Source organism: Conger conger, chromosome 3, assembly GCF_963514075.1.
Source record: "Conger conger chromosome 3, fConCon1.1, whole genome shotgun sequence".
NCBI lineage: Eukaryota > Metazoa > Chordata > Actinopteri > Anguilliformes > Congridae > Conger > Conger conger.
This window is the reverse complement of record NC_083762.1, coordinates 25,612,643-25,633,598: the sequence shown is the minus strand read 5'-3', so window position 1 is coordinate 25,633,598 and position 20,956 is coordinate 25,612,643. Positions and strand designations below refer to the sequence as shown.

General features: G+C 39.1%; 1 protein-coding gene across 2 annotated transcripts in view; it reads right to left on the bottom strand.

Annotated features, from left to right (window-relative positions):
* Window positions 1–20,956, bottom strand: part of pcdh11 (protocadherin 11) — a 271,369-nt gene that overhangs the window by 219,218 nt on the left and 31,195 nt on the right. The window contains exon 4 of one of the 2 annotated variants that reach the window (XM_061236942.1): window positions 8,467–10,454. The exons of the other annotated variant lie outside the window; for it this stretch is intronic. Coding sequence (XP_061092926.1) covers window positions 10,371–10,454 — 84 coding nt within the window. The 3' untranslated portion in view covers window positions 8,467–10,370. Of the gene's footprint in view, window positions 1–8,466; window positions 10,455–20,956 lie in introns of those variants that run through there. 2 annotated transcript variants of the gene reach the window in all.

The following is a 20,956-nucleotide window of genomic DNA, read 5'->3' as shown; positions in this document are numbered from 1 at the left end:
AAAAGAGTAACACACAGGGGAGCGAAAGAGAGACATACCGCATTGATAGCTAGCTTACTTAATAATGTAATGTAATGTTTAATGTAAAGTAAGTGTAACAAACATTTCTGTGTTTGTCAGAGAAAAGCTCATATATAGGTTAATCTGGTGGGGATGTGAAAGTGAGAAATGGGAGAACCCTTCTACTGTAAAATACTCTAAAAATACTCTAAAATACTCCACCCCACGGACAATTGTGTCCTTAATTACTTTTTGTATTACCACAGGATATTGTACAACATATGACTTCAATTGAAAAACATAGTTTTTTGAACAAGCTGGCAAACATATATCACATGACTATTCGCTATTAACATTAGTAGTGACAATATAAACTAGCGATAAGCCTTAGCGCTTCTATTGACAGTATCAACTACCAACATCAAGCTAACATTCTTAGCAATGTTAAGTGAACTGCGTCTAGCGTTACATAACTAATTTTGTTTCAGTATGTGGCTATAGCATGTGAACTTTTAGGAATTACAAAAATTGTATCAATCATTGTTATAAATCTGTCATTCCTGGCCAGTTTCACTTGTGGAACATTATGAATATGCATGATGACCTTTGCGAGTGACGTAATACGTTGTCCAGCAAACAGATCCAGTCTAAGGCTGACCTTTCACAAAGGGAGTCCTCCTCTCTTGCCTTGAAACTCAAACAGAGATGCACAAAGACATTGAGATGATGAGAGCAAGAATGATTTCCAGAGAACTTTGCTGTGCTGTAGCTGTACCTGCATATAAGTGATAGCTAATTGTCTTTGCAAGTGTCTATTTGAGAGGAATGGCAAAACTTTCCAACTTTTACCCAGACACCTGGCAAACTGCATAAATAAATGTACAATATATTTAAAAACATACTTAGGTAAATGTAATGTAGTAAATGTAATGCATTACAATGACCCTCTGCTCTTAGATATGGAATATGACACCAAGATACCATTACTTGGTTTTCATGGCTATTTCACTTATTTTCATTTTCCCCATGGGAAACTGCGCAATTGGCAAAAAAGTGAAAATTGTACATCCAGGCAAGAACTGGTGCATGTATCGCATGCCCATGACCACCTTCCTGGAGGGTCATGTTGAAGTCGGAAACCCTGAAAAAATGTAAAAACAGAAGGAAGCTCTGGCATGACCATTTATCCCCTGAGCGGAGGGTTCTTTTTCTGGACAGTTCTGCAGTCGATTCTCGACGGGTCTCTGGGCTCTCGCGGGACAATTGCTCCTTGAAGAAACGGGCCGGGTTGCCTGACGCTCCGTGATTAGCACCCTGCCCACTTAATTTTAGCAGACTCCGGAATGGGACTAATCAGGCATTAGATGCCGGCATCCACTCTAAACCGCCCTCTTTACGTGTTCACAGGGGATGGCTGCTGAATGAAAAAAAGGCAATTGTCTGCCGTCTCCGATTATCCTCAGGAAAGCCTATAATCTGGCTGAAAGTACATAAGAAGTGAAGCAGCAAAATAAACAACATTGATTATCACCCACTGTTCTTTTCTTTCCTGTTGATAAATTGAGAAGTTTGAATAGGCCCACACCCACCCCCCTCCCCATCCCACCATCTGCTTCTACAAATGTCAGGATAGTATAAATACCCCAGAGTCCTCGATCCCAACCAGATTATCAGATATTCCAAGATGGGCCAGGGCTCTTATCATCTTCCAATCTCTTTTGCAAAAGCAAATCAAGAATTCTGTATGGGATTACCGGGATTAGGATGGCAGCAGACGAGGCTCTCAGCTCCATCTCTAAGTCGCCGTGCTTCAGACCGGCTTCCTCCTGCTTCCCCCGGCTTTTCATCGTCCAAATCCCATCCAGTGCTCGCAAACATCCAGGCTGTTTGTGTTCCCTTGAATGTCACATCAAAGTATCCTCTGGGCATCAAGGCCACACTCTGAATAAACGCAGTAAGGATCAACTTTTTGTTGGGTTTTTTTTGTGTTTGTTTTTTCTTTTTTTCACGTTGCCTCTGACCTTTACCTTTTCCTTTTTTTATCGAATCAAGCCGTGCACCCAACTGTGCTGCATATCGCTGAACAGGCAAAGATCTGTGAGAACTTCCCATAGACCAGAATGCAGCCGTCGAACGTGTCAAGGTCACACAATTGCCGCATTAAAGGACAGTGAGAAAGGAGACATTAAGCCAAAAGGCTGCCAGTTGGTACCTGCATCACAGAGAACGCAGTGGTTTGGAGCAAGGGCCTCGGCATTATTATGTGAAACCAATTGACCTATGGGGAAACTGAGCCAGAGAGAAAACTCCCTCAATCAGCCTATCGCATGACAGAGTGCTGACCAGCTCAAGAGTGTCTGCTTGATCAAGGGTAAAATGAGGCAGGGTGGAAAAGCACACAATGTTCTCTGTGTTTAAAGCTAACTCGGTTCTGTAGTTCCTCCCGTCACAGATGGTTGTGACCTTCAAATGCCCATGTGGCAGAGGTCTATCGGTTGAGCAAGCGTTCTCTCAAAGGAAATCCATGGACAGAGAATGGCAATGCTTGTCTCAACATTACAGTGTGGTTTCCTAACCAATATTTGTTTCTTTCTGCCTTATGAACATCAGTGTCAAACAACATTGTTTCTTTCAATTTGATTTTAATCCACAAAGGGGAACATTTTTAAAAAGGAATTTCAAGACTACGGTTCAGTGGACGTATTCAAAAACACTAATCCTGCTGCTGAAAAAAGAAGTTATTTGATCACCTGGGGTACTTCCAGTCGAGATGCAAGCAATGTCTTGGGCTTTAACATCATTATTTACTAGGGTCAAAAGTAAACAATAAAATAAAAACAAAAATAATAATTTTAAAAAGTTCACTAAAATATGCTTTCTTAACCCCATCCATCCTGTCTACTTGTGCTTGAGTTGTCAACATCCCAAATTATTGTTGCATTCATATTTCTAAGATAATAAAAACTGCGACAAAAAACCACAAGATGGTGATGCCCGATTGTTAAAAAGACTCTCTCAGCTAGAGAACAGCACTTATCAGCTTATCAGCCTCTTATTTGCAAAGCAGGGCAAAAAAACAGCAGGCTCCCCCACGGTATTGGCATGGTTTATAACCCTGAACTAGTCAGACTCAGACAATAAAAGGCATATTCTAACAATCCTTAGACAGACATATTATAGAGCCAAATACTCCACCTGGTTATGAAGCTACGACTGTTTTGTGGCTAACATTTATTAACCTTATTTTCATAATCCGTTCCGTTGTTTTCAAGAAAAATATATTTTTCCTGGGACTATACCTAGGCGATCTTCTTGTATAGGGTTTCCTACCCTTTCCAACAAGGTAAAATGTGTTATATTCAGGTGACGGACAGTTTAGGAATATTGCTGCATTTGCATAGCAAAATTTATATTCAGACGTACGTAAAACATATGATCGTACTGACAAGTATAATGGGGCTCTGGTTAACCTAATCTTGAAATAAAGTTCCATTTTATTTAAAAGTGATGCAAGTTCGTTAGTAAGCAATAAGGTGAGTAATCGTTCTTGTAGAGCTTTTTGGACATTGGGTATGCTTTATAAAAACATTCTCTCATATATGTGAATAAAACGCACATGAAGGTTAATTTGCTTCTGATCGTTCATGTGTCTGGAGAAAAAGATATGCAGATGTTTTGTATTTGGAGAGATTTGGGGATACGTATGAACATCTGGGTGCAGTTTTGGGAAGACTCATGTGGAATTTGAATGTCTGTAGATGTCTTTACCAAATCCTGTACATACACTGAGATCAAGTTTGTGCACAAATATGAAGTAGCTCTGACATACACTCAGAGAACAATTTATTAGGTAGACCTATACACCAGCTTGTTAATGCAAATATTGAATCAGCCAATCATCTGGCTAAATGCATAAAATCATGCAGACATGGTCAAGAAATTTCAGCTGTTTTTCAGACCAAATGTCTGAATGGGGAAGAAAAGGGACTTTGACCATGGAATGATTATTGTTACCAGACAGGTTGGTTTGATTATCTCAGAAACTACTAATCTCTTGGGATTTTTATGCACAACAGTCTCTCGAGTTTTCAGAGAATGGTGTCAGATAGGTCAAAGCTGTCAGGAAGGTGACAGCAATGCAAATAACCACAGTGCTATGCAAAAGAGCATCTCTGAACACCCAATGCGTCCAAACCTCTAAGTGGATAGGCTACAGCAGCAGAAGTCAAAATAAGTCTAATAATACCTAATGAAGTGCTCAGTGAGTGTAAATTTGTTTTGTAAATTTCTGAATGGTACAAGTCTCTTCTTTAATTTAAATCTTCAACTATGTGTGTGCACTAAGTAGTTTTTTAGATAATGACACTTTTATAGGACTACTACAAAATAACTGGAAAGTAAAACTAGTTACTGCTTTACAAGCTTCCCGAAACAGAAATGTATGCATATGAGAAGCGAATTACAAAACAACCGTATGCTTTATCTTTTTTTTGTACTTTTATGATCTAATCTATCTGCCTAGTCTGACAACTGAAAATAATTGCCGTTCCCTTTTTGCAAATATGGTTGGCAATTTGACACACAGACACCATAAAAATGATCAATAAATCACAAATTCCTTCATTCACAAGGACATCATCGTAACCAGCATAGTATGCAAACTGCCGCAAAATAAAAGCTATCCAAAAAAATGGTTCTCACACCATTGGGGCCTATGTATAATATGAAACACAAACCTCATTTTTTATTAAGGTCTTATTCAGACAAAGATCAGAGGTTAAAAATGTTCTGTCTTGAAAGGCAATTGCTTCATCTTTCCTCAAAAAATAAAACCTCCGGTCCTGGGAGTGTCACAGAGAACCATTCACTAGCTTTTTACCAATTTGATTACCATGGTAGGATGTACACACAGAGGAGAACGACAGCAGCAAAGGGGGTGATTGAATTATTCACTTTAGCAGCGGCTGTGGAGGAGTGCTGTGCTGTGAGTGCAAGCAGCAGCAGTGAGACAGCATCTTCCTGTCTCCTGCACCACTGCACAGAGCACACACACACACACACACACACACACACACAGGGCACTGTGCCGTGCTGCCCAACAGTGGGGCTTCAGGACCCGGCCACTCCATTCCCTCACCTGATCTTTGAAACAGTCAGCTTATCTGCGTGTGATCCGGAATGCCCTAGAACCTCGGGGCACCTATGCAAACACCTTACCCTTGCGATGACCGAGTGAGGCTGCTTGTGACGGCCCTCAGTGTGAACTGCCTTCTGCCTATTGTCAGCAGCATTCTCCCATTCAGTGTAATTTTCTTCAGATGAGCTGCAATAATTTAAACCAACTGTCACTGGTGAATCACTCCAGTGAATGACCTTTTGAAAGAGTCTGTGAGTTACCTATAGTGCCAAATAACTAAAAATAAAGGACCTTAAAAAAATATTATATGGAATGCTTTGACCGTTTTATGTTCAGTTCAAATTTTCTCTAATCGTTTATGATAATGCATATAACGCTATATAATAAATTTCTCCTATTGGTCCGTTCATTATGATAACCACTATGAGCATCATGAGATGATTCACATTTGTTCAAACAGCATCAGTGATGAGCACAAAATAACAAATCTATTCACTGCAACTGAAATGCAGGTCTTTATCTTAAAACAATAAAAGTAAATTACAAGTTGCTGATGATTGTCTTCAGGTATTATTATTATTTTGACAAGGTTACCGTGTCCCACCATTTTTGAATGCGTCAAACTGTTAAGCATTCAGCGCACACGCAAAAAAATCTAATTAACAAAAATGGAGTGAAATGGGGAAAAAATACTGTCAAGTAACATCAAATATTATAAGCGCAGATTTAATATTACTGCAGCTGCATGAGGGTTATTACAGGTTAATGGCTCTTGCTTTTAATTAAAGTGCATTTTCAGCGATGGAATGTGCCAGCATGTGTAATACATTTTATTTTTCACTCCCACTGTTGCATTAGTTCCCTAATACGAGAAACGTGTTCAGCGAAAGGCACTCATTAATATGCATTATGCTATTATTAACAAGCTCTGCAAGAAGATCTTGTCCAGAACCAGTGATAAACAACCTTTTCTACTTTTTCTTTCCCACTGAAATTGTCCACAGCATGTTATTGATTTGTGGTTAAGATTATACAGTACAGGTAGGATAGCAAAAAATGTGTGTGCGTATGTTGTGCGTGCCTGCGGGCGCGTTGTGTGTTCACATTAGTGTGACCACAAGACATTGGGTACAAAAATCATATGCTGTTAACAGTTTTTCATCTGTATTTTCTTGATAGATGAGCAGACAGATCAATGCATTGTATGTAATTAAACAGCAATGAATAAATAATATATGGCCACCTCTTTGGGCTGTTAGTTGAAAACCTATATCCCTGTGCCTCATAAATTATGGATAAAAAATGTCATGAATGTAACATTCAAAAATGTTCTTCCACCCACACCCCCACCCCCACTCCCAATCACACTCCACACCCCACCCTGTCCATGGCACGAAACCACCAGCAGACGACCTTTGAATGTCATCCTACGTCGGATGAAAACCAGAGAATATTTACGCTCATAGCAGGACGACAGATGTATATCATCAACACATGCTTGGAGACCTGTGCTCAAAATCATAATAGCTACATATTTGTAATGAACACCACATAAATTTCCCTGGTATCCCTGACACCCTGGAGAAATCCAATCTGGCATGTTTCTTCTACCTGATTTCATCGGATTCAAGGAACACCAGGCCGATCCTCGTCCTTGCATTTGAACGGCGTCTTCGGACACATTGCTCTCAGAAACACAATCACTCTGTGAATGTTTCCAGGTAATGACATGCTTCCCCAGTAAAACAAGGGGAATCAGAAAATATCACATTTGGAGAAGATGATCTCCTGTACACACATAGAAGGAATAATCTACAGGGGTTTGAGAGAAAATCACACACCACCCACTGTAATGGTTGCAAACAACAGGTCTGCATAAACCCAGTGCCATTTCAATGTTTCAAAAGAGAATAAATTACCATCCTTGAGAATTTCAGGTTTGCATAAAGCTATGTATAGAAGTTTGACATTTGCTCCCCCTCTGCGTGCGCTCAGTAGTGCTGTGCTCTATACTTTCTAATCACCAAGGACATCCTTTCCTCAAGGGAAATGATTAGCACTCCAGTGTCGAAATCTTGAGGAACTTTGATAAGTCATTAAATTATTTCCGTTCCTGCTCTCAGATTATTTCCCTTTCATGTGTACTTTTGGAACAGTTGCTTTTATATCGTGGAATAAAGAACAATTTAGCTGTTTTCAAGTATCTCCTTCACAAGGTGTCCTTATGTTTGAAGTTGTCATACAGTGCTAATCAGTCACTGTAGGCTTGTGTGAGAAGGTATGCTTTCAATATTTCATGTAATGGAGATGCAAGTAGAAGATGGGTTAGACGGATTATAGCGACAATGTCATTTGTTGTTGTTATTATTATTATTATTATTAATAGTAGTAGTAGTAGTAGTAGTAGTACTAGTATATGTAAGATTTTTGACATAATTATACAGAACTATAGGCTATAGTCTAGGCTGTAATGCATAAAATATTCAATGTACTCTGAAAGCACTCTACAAATTTTGGGGAACTTGTATACTGATAACAATTCATATATAATAATAATGATAATGTGACATGAAAAGCATATATCATTATACGAATAAAAGGCGCCAGAATGATCCTTCTTGAACATTTAAAATGTAATAACAGGAGAAACTATATAGATGAAATATCAAACATCAAACATCCCCCCGCCACCCCCATCCCCACCGCAACACCCCCCCCCCCCCCCCCCAGAAAACAAATAAAACAAAATGACAGTTCACCATTGTATCCTTTATGACATAAGTTACTGGGAATCAGTGCAGATAATCAACTAATGGAGAACCAGTACAGGTAATGACAACTCAATTGACTTGAAGGACTGATTGCAGGAACAGAATTTAAAGGACCAAAGGCCTTGTATACAATGGTATATTGAATAAACCATGTAAGATAATCGATGCTCAATTATTCTTATAATAATAATAATAATAATAATAATAATAATAATAATAATATTATCATTACTATAATTATTAAAAATGCTACATTTCAGATATTCTGGTAGGGCTACTCTGAAAAGGGAGAGACAGTATGATATCATGGTTGGCCATGCCGGAATTTATTTATATTTAAATCTCGAGATTATGAATGAGCCTAAAGCAAACATTGTGGTTTTCAACCCTTGTTCCTCTTGTATAAACCCAGACAAAGAAGGTCCACGGGCAAACATTCGACAGAAAAAAGCACATTGTCATTGTCAAAGGTGAATTTGACTGCGTTCATTGAAGGAGCATGGATATGGGATGCATATAGGAACTATCAGTGAGTCATAAAGACAGGCTCATGGGGAGTGTGTTATACAATGCAAAAGACTTTAATAAATTCATAAGCCCAAACATACATAAACAAAAACATTTTAAGCACATTTCATGTTTTCTTCACACACTGGCAAATCAAATTCATATACAAAGATTGTTTAAGGTGCATATTTTACTTCACATGAAACCCGGGTGAGGATCCTTTCTTCCTCTCCCTTACGCAACAACAACAACAACGAAAAGAAAAGGAAAAAAAGCTCATTGTGTTTTTTTTTTTTTCTCCACAATATCAGGCAAATCCCATGATGTAATTTACAGTGAGGTGTCCCGACAGGACACACATAGTTACTCCTATGCAAAAGCCATACAGCTGAAATCCTACTTAGAGGAAACAAACAGATCATTCTCCCTAAATCTATTTCACTTCACAGGAAGCCATTTTACTGCTGCAGGGAGCCATTCTACCAAAGCAGTCTGTAGGCCACGATAAACTGATTACTGATTGTACAACAATGTGGCCCCATTAAATCAAGCATATTTAGTTACATGTGCACTGATCAATTCTGTTACTCCATGAGTTTTGGTGTCTCAAAAGTAGCATATGATTGTGTGTTTCTTTGATGTGTAAAGATAGCCTTTATATACATAAAATATATTATATTGTATTTATTTATGTAAATAATTCCATTATTTTATTCAAAAAAGCAGAAGTCACAAACTTAAAATTTAATCTAATGTTTATGTGTACCTGGTCTATATTTTTCATAATGAATCCTCACTGAAACAACTTATTGCTGTCGTATGGAGCCTGGGTGCTTATTAAATTTTTTGGTGCTCAATATATTATTTGCAATTCTTTATTTAAAATTAATAAATAATATCAATATAAATAAATGAGTAAACAAGTGCATACAACCAGGTCCTTTTGCTTGAGTCATACAGCATCTTATTACAGACCGCCTGAGGTTTTCCATTCAGAATTAATGCCTTGATCTTGAATATCATTAAAAACATCACGCTGATTGAATTAGATTATTTTTGGCAAATGGTTTGGCGGCTGTCTACATCACATGTACATGAAGAACCTTCTTGATACTGTGAAGACATAGAGACCTCGGAATCCTACTCTACAGTCATACAGTAACATCTGTTGCTTCCGAACCAAGCCTGCAGTGCTTCAAAACATGGCTTAGCTCAAAGCATTACAAATTCTTTTATCCCTGTGAGTCCCCACTGGAATCCCCTGACCACCAGTGGCACAGCAGTTAGGTAATGTAGTCTGTTGCTACTTCCTAATGAAGGCTATGCATACTAATGCTAACCGCACTGTCCACTAGACTGGAGCAGTGTCACGCAGAGTGGGAGAGTGGGGCTACACATACACATACAGAGCAGTCATGTGGGCCGGAGTGTGACATCATTGGTCACATGATCTGTGATTAAGAACAGAGTGCCAGTCCTATGATAATGGACAGGTGAATAAAAAAAAAAAAAACAGGTGAAAAGGTCAAAGTTCAAAGCAAAACCAGTGGGTTGAGAGAGTTTTTAACTATGACTGTGGTAAATATACAAACATACAAACATATGTACATACATATAAACAATCTTTACATCATTGTGGTTGTAATGTTTGTTATTTACTGGGTGGGAAAACCGCTTAATACGGCTTTTTCTTCTGTGCCAACACATGTGACGCAGGCAAGCGAGGCATAGGGGAAGCTGAACAGTGCAATTCAAGACCCCGATAAATTCACTATAAGAGTTCTGACAAGCTTCAAGTAGGCAGCAAGACATGTTTCGTTTCAGGTATTTTTCTTATTTTTCTTTCAATTAAAAAAAGGGGCGATCCTCTCTAGGTCTTGTCTTAGGCTGTAGAACCTTTAAAGTGTGTGTCACCTCTTCAGTCTTTGACCTCCTCCCTCTCTAGGTATTGGCAGCTAGAGATTGATTTTTATCCTGTGGGAGCGAGCTGTACCTGCGCCACACAGTGTGCCATAGAGTGGTGGTTTCAGTGCCGTCTCCTGTAATATAGAGAGACAGACAGATATAGGGAGATTGTGGTTACATTATCACAAGCTCTGGGTAGTTGCTAAGCTGCAGAGTGTGTATTCTCTACTGTAAAAAATAATCATATCAGTGAAAACAAATCTCTGGAGATACATGAACAGAAGAGGAATAGAGCATTCTTCAAGGCACTCTGATTCTATATGGGTGACTTCGTTTGTCAGGTTTCCTTGAAGAAGGCTGTATGCGTGCTAGGCTTGCACATTTTTACTTTTGACAGCATGCAGACTTATCCTACTGCTTTGTGCTCCAATTTTTGTCTTGCATCCACCACGCTATTGCACAACCCACCCTTTGCTCAAAACAAATGTGGCTTATTCTTGGTGACTCTGAACACGTCAAAGAGAGTTTTAGCAATGTTACACAATAAAACAGATACATTTTCCTGAACACATGTAATTATCAGAGAACTTGCGGTAATGCTGTGTAACAGAACTGCGCCGAGATCCAATTCTTTTAATGAATCCCTTCACCTCTTAAGCTCATCTGTGCAACTGCCTAGATTGTCAGTGACTGTTCTAAGATGTCTACCATGAAAACTGTTTCAGAATAAAACTTTGAGAACCATAAAGTGTGGCATCAGAAAACAGAAACAGACATGAATAAATAAAATGCGTTTAATTGCATGTCCAAGTGAGCCAAAAACCTATGAAGCTAGAAGGCCCGAGGGAAAATTAATGCCAATGCTTTAAAAACATACAGAGGGTTCTTGTACTCTAAACTTGTGTTCTGTCCAACCATGTGAATTTGCATATCTGCTGGATTCTTAATGAGATTCATAATAGAGGCAGACTTTGAATTCAAGGCACTCGCACCAACACTTGCTGGGATTTCATCCTGCGCACTCAAGCACACATATTGCCGTTTCTATGTTTTCCTCTTTTCTTGCAATAAATAAAGAAATAAAATACTGCAGCTGACTACTTGCAAAACTAACTAGGACAGATCAGAATAAAGCAGGCATCTACTGCTCTATATTTGATAAAGGCTAAGGAAATGTTACACAGTGCCATTGAATCTGAATTTTAACAATATGTTTTAAACAAATACATATATACTGTACATACAGTATATATCCATCCATCCATCCATCCATTATCTTAACCCACTTATCATGAATAGGGTCGCAGGGGGGCTGGAGCCTATCCCAGCATACATTGGGCGAAAGGCAGGAATACACCCTGGACAGGTCGCCAGTCCATCACAGGGCACACACACCATTCACTCACACACTCATACCGATGGGCAATTTAGACTCTCCAATCAGCCTAACGTGCATGTCTTTGGACAGTGGGAGGAAACCGGAGTACCCGGAGGAAACCCACGCAAACACGGGGAGAACATGCAAACTCCGCACAGAGAGGCCCCGGCCGACGGGGATTCGAACCCAGGACCTCCTTGCTGTGAGGCAGCAGTGCTACCCACTGCGCCATCCGTGCCGCCTACAGTATGTATATATATATATATATACACACACACACACACACACACACACACACACACACACACACACACACACACACACACACACACACACACACACACACACACACACACACACACACACACACACTGTAGTTTGGAGGCTTTTTGGTGTTTTAGTGGACCAAAACTAATTGGACTAATTATCTGCTGAGCTGTTTCCTGGGCAGCTGTATGCTGTTGCTTCATTAGTGTGTACACAAGAAAGCTAGCTAAAGGTCTAACATTGATTCAAGGTGTGGAATTTGCATTTGGAGTTTGCTGTGGTGCCTCAACACAAGAAAAAAAAAAGGTGATAATTCCTGTAAAGCATGCCATCATGGGTGTGGAAAAAAAAAAATGTATCATTGCCAAAGCATTCGCTGTGTCAAACGAACTGTGTGGTAGTTTGTTAAAAAGCAAGAGTGCACTAGTGGTCTCAGCAAGAGCAAACAACCTAGTAGGCCATGGGAGGCCAGTCTCTAAATAAATAAATAGAGAGAAAAAGGAACTGCTCATATTGCAAAGCACCCCTGCTCATCGTAGACAGATAGTAGAGGCAGGTGTTATGGTTTGGCATGTGTGGCTGCCATTGGAACTGGGTGACTTGTTGTTATTGAAGATGAGGCTGCTGAGGGCAGCAACCTAATGAATTCTGAAGTGTACAGAAACATCTTATCTACTCAGATCCAACAAAGAGCCTCAAAACTCATTGGACAGCGCTTCATCTTGCCGCAGGACAATGACCCAAAACACACTGCTAAAGCAAACAAGAATGTGGAATGTTCTTGACCGCCCTGTGTTTCACATGCTGAAGAGAAGACTGGAGGCAAAAATCCCCTGAAACATACAGGAACTGAAGATGGCTGCAGTACAGGCTTGGCAGATCATCACCAGGGAAGATAGCCAGGGTCAGACTTACTAAGGAAAAAGTCGCAATGTAAAAATATTTGCTCTATTGCGACTCCTTTGCGGTCGCAGATACCGACACATTAACAACTGATTTCCTAAGACTGTTACTAATTAAGAAATTAAACGCCCTCATTCATAGGAAAATGCTTACACATCCAGATTACAAGGCGCTGTGAAATGGGCATGGAGCATTAGCAAGAAAAAGATAACTTTACAGATAGGAAATATAGGTAGCCTGATGGTCAATGGGGTGTTGCTGCTTCATGGCAATTACATCATAGTAATGTAATGGAGATTATGAAAAGGTTGTGGGGCTGCAGAAGGAATGCACAGGAAAGGACTTGTAATGGGAGACAATATAGCTGTATTCACAATGCACTGGAAACTTCTGAGACGTTATTATGAGAAAAATACACTCAGTAATCACTTTATTAGGGAGACCTGTACACCAGCATGTTAATACATATATTTAGTCAGCCAATCATGTGGCAGCAACTAAATGTATTAAAGCATGCAGACGTGGTCAAGAGGTTCAGCTGTTTTTCAGACCAAATTTCAGAAAGGGGAAGAGATGTGATCTAAGTAACTTTGACTGTGGAATGATTATTGGTGCCAGAAAAGGTTGTTTGAGTATCTCAGAAACAGTCCCTAGAGTTTGCAGAGAATGGTGTGGGAAAAAACAATGAATAGTGAGCAGCAGTTCTGCGGTCTGAAATGCGTTATTTGGGACATTTCTGGGCATGACCATTTTTCGTTGTGTACTCTGAAAAACATGTGGTCAATAGGAGGAGGAGTGCAAGAGGAAATGTGCATGAATTGGCTGCCCAGTGGCTGGGGTTAAAGAAACAAGGGGTCAGTTGGGGGCTAAGCATGAACCAAATGGTTGGTCAGCTTTTAATAAATTACCTGCCGTTATTAGCTAGCTAACTAAATTCATTTATGTTTCATAGCATTAGCTGGCTGGCCACGATGGTCCGAGAATGTAACTTGTCTAACTTGTCTGGAGCATACGGTTCCAATTCCAATCCATTCTCTCGGTTCATATGGGCTAGCTTGGTATTAGGAGTCATTCAGTTTGAAAATCCTACTACCCTCTAGTCATGTATTTTGTTCCATTTACAACAGCAGTTCAGCTATTAAAGGCCGATTTCCCTGATTAGAGAGACTTTTCAGTAAAATCATATATTGGTCAATGTGTGGTCATGTGTTTTTTTACCAGCAGGGTTGGCTGGTAGGCTGCAGCCAGGAGGTTGCTATGTTATGCTAACATTTAGCTATGTTAGCTACGCGGCAATGGATTAATTTGATACAGTAGATACACAAATGTAATGCTGCAAATACAAAATTAATAAATAAAAGCGACAATTGAATTGATGTGTTGTTAGTCTGTCTGCTGTGTTAAATCATTTTTCCATGGGGCAGGCATGAGTAGACAAGCCATAGTGCTGTGTTAGCAATGACTTGCTATTGTGCATTGAGTGCATAAGCATTTCTTCCTTATTTTGAGTCAAAGGAGGACTAACTACGTCGATAGATAGCCTTAAAATCAAGTGCAATGTTTGGGTTCAAGTTCAAATAACCAAGCAGAAAGTCGCATACGCAATGTGTGTGAACCCCAAAAACCCGTTTTCTACTCGAAAGAAGTCACTCAGTTCAGTTTAATAAGCCGTATCATTCATATGAATTAATGATTTAATTGTCCAGGGAAGATCATAACAGAAGCTACCAAGCCATTCATTGCTATGGCTTGTGTCATGGTCTTCCCTTGATTTATTTTGTTTTTTAAAGCTTAAGAATACTTGAAAAATGTGTCAGTATTTATATAATAGCATGTTAAAAGTATTGAACTACAGTTTTAATGTGGCATTAAAACTTAGCTCATAATAAACATTTTGTTTCATTGAAATTCTGACAGAAGAAAATACAATAGATTTTCAATTGGATTTCTCTTATTTATGAGATTCATCAATTTTATAAAAAAAATCTAATGGAATAAAATCAGTGCAAGTCTGTATCTGACATCAAATAACATTTTTGGTAGAAACATCTGCCTCATCTTCGGCTTTCATTGTTGAGAATATGGAAATTGCCAATCCAACCTGCACAATATGCATGGATCTTAATGGTAGTGAAAAGAGGTAATTTGATTCAATATGAATGAATCATACTCACCACACTAACTGATAATACAGTGAGCATTCCACCTGCCGATGCACCACGAATCAACTTCGCCCAGCTCATTGGCACAGTCACCTGGTGAGTTGGGTGGTGTTCTGGGTGCACCACTCACTTGCCTTCAGAAAATGGCAAGATTCAGTCGCCACACCCAGTATGCCACACAGCTCGCCAGGTGACTGTGCCAATGCACAATGCGAAGTTGATTGGGAAAATATGGCCCCATATGTCAAACCACCACCAGATTTGGCTTATTTTTTATTAACTGGAAAAGATGGGCTGCTTGGGAGCCAAAAGAGCCGGCTCTTATTTCTGAGCTGAGCCAAAGGATCTGACTCACTGAAAAGAGCCTGAATGCCCATCACTAGCTAATAACCATCAATTCAAAATTAGAGACGATACTTGACTGTCACTAGTCTGGTAATGGGTACAAAATGCATAAAGGGTTAAAATACTATTTAGCATTGTAAGGGCAATAATCAAAAAAAGTTAAACACGTATAATAGTTGCAAACTTGCCAGGAACCGGACACAAGTCCACCATGTCCCCATGGATAGAGAGGATAATGGTTTAATAATTGCAGATATTGGCTTGACTGGGGATCCCTGAGTCTAAAAAAAGAACCATAAAGGGTGGCATGATGAAAGCCCTTACTGAGCACAACAAACAAAAACGAGTGTCTGGAGTTTGCCGAACGTCATTGGAATTATGACTGGAAAAGGGTGCTATGGTCAGATGAGACCAACATTGAACTTTACACACCATTGGCATATGCGCCAGAAAAAGAGGAAAGCATACAAGGAGAAGCACCTTATACCTACAATCACATTTGGGGTGGGTTATTGATATTTTTGGGATGTTTTGCGGCCAGTGGCTCTGGGGCAATGTGTAATATAAATGGCACAATGAATCCAACAAAGTACCAGGACACTTTGGTGGAAAATCTGGTTGTGTCTGCTATGAGGTCACTTTCCAACAGGACAATGACCCCAAACAAACATACAAAAATCCAAAAGAAATGCTGAGAAAACAACATCTTTAATGGCCATCTCAGTCTCCAGACAAATTCCATCAACATCCTGTGGTCTGAACTGGAGGGGGTAGTCCATGAGCACAAGCCTGAGGATATCAATTATCTTGAAAGGTTTGCATGGAGGAATGGTCAAAAATCCCTCCAAATGTTCTCTAACCTTATCATAAATTTTAGGGAAAGTCTCATGGCTGTCATCTTTGCCAGGGGTGGTTGCACAAAGTTTTAAATCAGGGGTGGCAATAATAGTGAAGCCTGTTCTGTTTTAGGTAAATAATTATTTTATTTGAAAAATGTGAGACTTTGGTTGAATGCATTGAATCATTAATAAAGCACACTACATTACACTTGTTCGATAATCTTTCTTCAGGGTGGCAATAATTCTGGAGCTTAATTTATATACTATATATGCTGGGATAAGAGAACTACGCCTCTCTTTTCAATGAAGAATTTTAATGAAGAATTACATGTCGTCAGTGATAACATGTTTAATAGTTTGAAAAAGTTAACATTTAGCTTTGGTGGAGCACAATCAAAAATATCAAGGTAATGATCAAATGTTTCAAGAAACAGTCCAGGAAATAGGCACAAAAATACTCACTCCTCCCATCTGTGTTGACATTCATGTGTCATACATGCACATTGTTTTATCAAATATAATTTGTGTTTGCAATCAAGAAAAGCTGTCTTTATACCGGGATAAAGAAGATAAAGCAGAATGAAGAACGCACCATAGAATGTATAATACAAAAAACATGCATTTCTCTTACTCTAATTTACTGCCATCTTCTTGCTATGACATGGGTTTATCAAGTATACTGAGTATAAATGAGGAGGAATAAATAACATACTCAGACATACACACATCTCTGCAGGCACTAGTGACACACACCCGTGGATGCACACAAACACACGTACGCGCACTCAATCGACACACACAGACTTTTTCAGTGTGGCCTGCCACATGTCTTGCCATTAGGAGAATAATATTATTTCTACTCATGGCAATGTAAAGAGAACCCAGCAGTATCTAGACCCAATCAAGCAAAAAGCAGACTGATTTGAAATTATTTTAAAACCCCACTCCAGCGGGGCAATGCATGGTAGATCTCTATGCTCCTAAGGGCTGGTCCAGACAGACTCTTATGGCATTGAGAGCTGTACAGTGCCATAAATATGGAATCCCTGAAGTCTTTGACAAGCTTTTGCTTTTAGGAAACCTGGATGGCTTTTATAGCATTCAGTTCCCTTGTATGCATGCACTTCTTAAATGAAAGCCATCTCTCTTATTTCCTGTGTAATTATTTGCATCTTCTCCATTTGATTATTGCTATTGCCACGGCTACCGTCATTCTTTGTTGCAATATATCTGTTCGGGACATGTTATTTTTTTGATGTGAGTGGATACTAAATCAATAGAGGCAAGCCACTTGCCATGAATTGACTATAGTGCATATACTGTATATATGAAAAGCTGTCCTACAAAATATGCATAACATTTAAATTGCATCTGATCATTTCATGATAACAATAATTACAAAGTAACGAAGGAGTTTAGTGTCACTGTAAAATATTACTGAAATTATGTATTAAGAGTGAATTAAATATAGTCAATTACATGCATTGTACAATCCATTTGCATGAGTAAATCAGGCTCTTTGCTATTCATAGCCTAAACAAAACTGTGTAGAATTAATACTTTTTGATTGGCTCATTAGCAGGGATCAAAATAGCTGATTGCTCCTTGAATTCCAAACAGAGAGCCCTTTGAGTGCCCTCCTCTACTGGCTTTCATTTGGAGCGGGTATGAGACAGCGTCACCTATAATTCAGCCTCCCTCAGCACAAGGTCGCCCAGAAACATTGATGGAGAGTGCTCAAATATCTCGTATAAATACACTGGGCTGCCTCTCACTTTTCCTTCCATCAGAACACACACACGTGGCTTCACATGTGTGAAACCAATATTTCTCCTGCGTCTGGCCTGCAAGGTGGTGTCTGCATAAATGCCGATTCTATCTTCGCAAGTCTAATGTAAAATGCCGTGCAAAGATTATATGGTCTTTATTTATTTTATTTTAGAAACTGCACTCTGATTAAGCAGAAAACTAAACCAATAAGATAATGAATTCAAGAAATAGACCACATACAGTATTGGGGCTAGGGTATACAGCAGGTTTGTCCACATAGCTTAAGGTTTACTTTCATACAATGGCATTTTTGTGACAATAAAGGCATTATCAGTTGGCAGTCTCCAAAATACAAAATAAAATACTATGAGGCATTACAATCAGTGAGGCAGGTTGGCAGAACTTTCTGGTAGGGCCCCATAAAGGCAGGGTTTCCTTATTTAATGCTGAACTGGAAAGAAGCCCTGAGACACTCTATCTTAAAAGCAGGCAATTTAGCTGCCGCTGGACTGGAGATTATCTGAGTTCAGAAGGAGACAAAGAGTTCATCCTCAGGCTGGATTTCTGCCACTTTGCTCGGAAGCTAAATGTACTTCTCGGGCAAGGAGGGTCTCTGGAAACTGAAAATCCAAATGGCTATATTAATATAAGACTGGGTAATATAAGGCACAGTGGTAACACATTGTGTGCCAAGTGGGTGAGAAAACAAAGTTGAGGGGTGTTTCCTGGGAAACATTTAACCTGTTAGTCAGTCCTTAGCCTCAAGGCATTAGTTCTGAAGCTAATTGAAGTAATCAGTGTGTGGCTACATGGTTCTATCTGCATTCTGAATAGTTTTGAGGTATTGAGCTTTAAAGCTGTTTGCTAAAAGTTTATAAAATAAAGCAAAAACAGGTGCGTTTCAAGCCTTTAACTTCATATACCATTGAACTTTAAACCCATAACAGTACTATGAAAATCTAACCGAGAAATCATATCTAACCATCTTGAACTGAAAGGCCTCCATTTGACAGAAATCAGAAATCCTATTAAATATAATTAGCTTAAACAATGGTTTTCTCTGCAGTTATTTCAATAAGACATTTAGGAACTGAAAGCAAAACCTTTGAAAATGACTAATTCCCACTCTGACGTATCATTCCCAGTGCTTGAAGTGGGCCGGTACTCACTTTCGATATTTATGTAGGCCCCCCTTACTACTTATTGCATATCGACAGTTGTTAATGGATACAAATGCACAAGCTGTAGTTCTTTACCACAATAAGAAGATTTAAGTTTTTGGTTGGATTTGCAAAGGTTTACTACTAAAATAAAGGTAAATTCATATATGGGATTATAATTCTGACAATAGCTGACACCTCCCGATGCATTTATGGAATTTAGAACTGTGAGTTTATCAAACTGTGTGAAACTGCATACCACCCATTTACGACTTGTAAAATGTCTTTCTTGACCCAATGGTATATTTCTGTGAATGGCACCTGTCTTTTCAACGTGAGCTTGGTACGTTCGGAAGTTCCTGAATGGACTGGTTCTATCTATGGAGGTTTTGCTCATTCACTGGCACTTGTTTCACTTAACCCATTGTTCAGTGACTAGCTTATTGACATTTTCAGATGACAATGATCTCTTCTTCTGAACAGTGAAAATAGCCTTTTGCGCAGCAATGGGATTATGGGTGACAAAGGACTTATTTTAAAAAATTAACATTTTTACAACATAACATAGCAAAATATAATGTAATAGCAACAACAGGCCATTCAGCTCAGAAATGCTCAACTCTACCTACTGCTTAGTCTGCCTAAAAGCTAAATAGTATCTAGCACAGTATCAAGACTGGTCTTGAAAACCCCTAGTGTTTCTGCCTCCACTACATGTCCTGGCAAGCTATTCCACACAGTGCCCACTTGCTGTGTGAAAAAATACTTCCTCATTTCTGTACTGAATTTCTCCGTTGCCAATTTCCATCCGTGCCCTGTCGTTCTGCTAACTGAACTGACCCTGAAGAATCCTTCACTTTGAGCAGTCAAAGGAATGTGACCAATTATGCAATGGAGATGCAAAGGCGATTTCTGGAGTCTATAAACCAAATGTCTGATCTGAAAATGTCAGATATAAAAGCTTTTTTTTCCCTTTCTTCGATTCCAGCACAAAAACATCTGATTCAATTGATAAAGTTCATTACCCGATAAGTTAACTAGTTGACTAAAGTGCCGCAGTGCTGGACTAAAATAAAAGTTTGCACCCAGACTAGCCTTTCTCAGATAATATTAGACACCGCTGTGGCAACTGAATGTTTAATTTAGATTAATAAGGTACCACACTGAGTTTATCACATAACGGAAGGATTTACAAAGTCCTACTGTATATCCATCTCTTAGAACTGCAGGGCCTAAAGTCATGGCTCTGCATACGTAAATCGAAAAGTCACTGAGTTCTCTGTAGGAGTATGCTTGCTTGATTATATGCTCATTAAGGATACCTTCCAATAACTGTCCCTTACAGGGTTGAAAACTAAATGAACTAATATATAGTAAGGCTTCCCTTCCAGCTTCAACAAGCCATGGTAACCCGACACTGCGATATTAAAGAAACATATTTAAACAAGTGTTTACACCATTTCATAAATTCCATTGACTATTGTAAATCATACTGGTGTATGTATTCATAAAAATACTTGATTTATGTATCTGTCAAAATCACAAAAAGCAAATAGTGGCCTGATTGAATCAACCCCCTGGAGAAATCACAGGTTAATTATTAATGACAGGAGATTGAAGGTCCTTCACCTTACATAATAAAGAGTGGTGATTCAATTTGCTGTAAATACTTGCTTCATATCAACCAATCAAGACTCTGCCCCCATACAAGAACACCTTGATTCATTCAGGCTTGTCCAGTGACATAATGACATCTGTATAGTCATGGAGCCCTGATCTCCCATAGCTAATGTCTCTAGCAAATTGCCAACC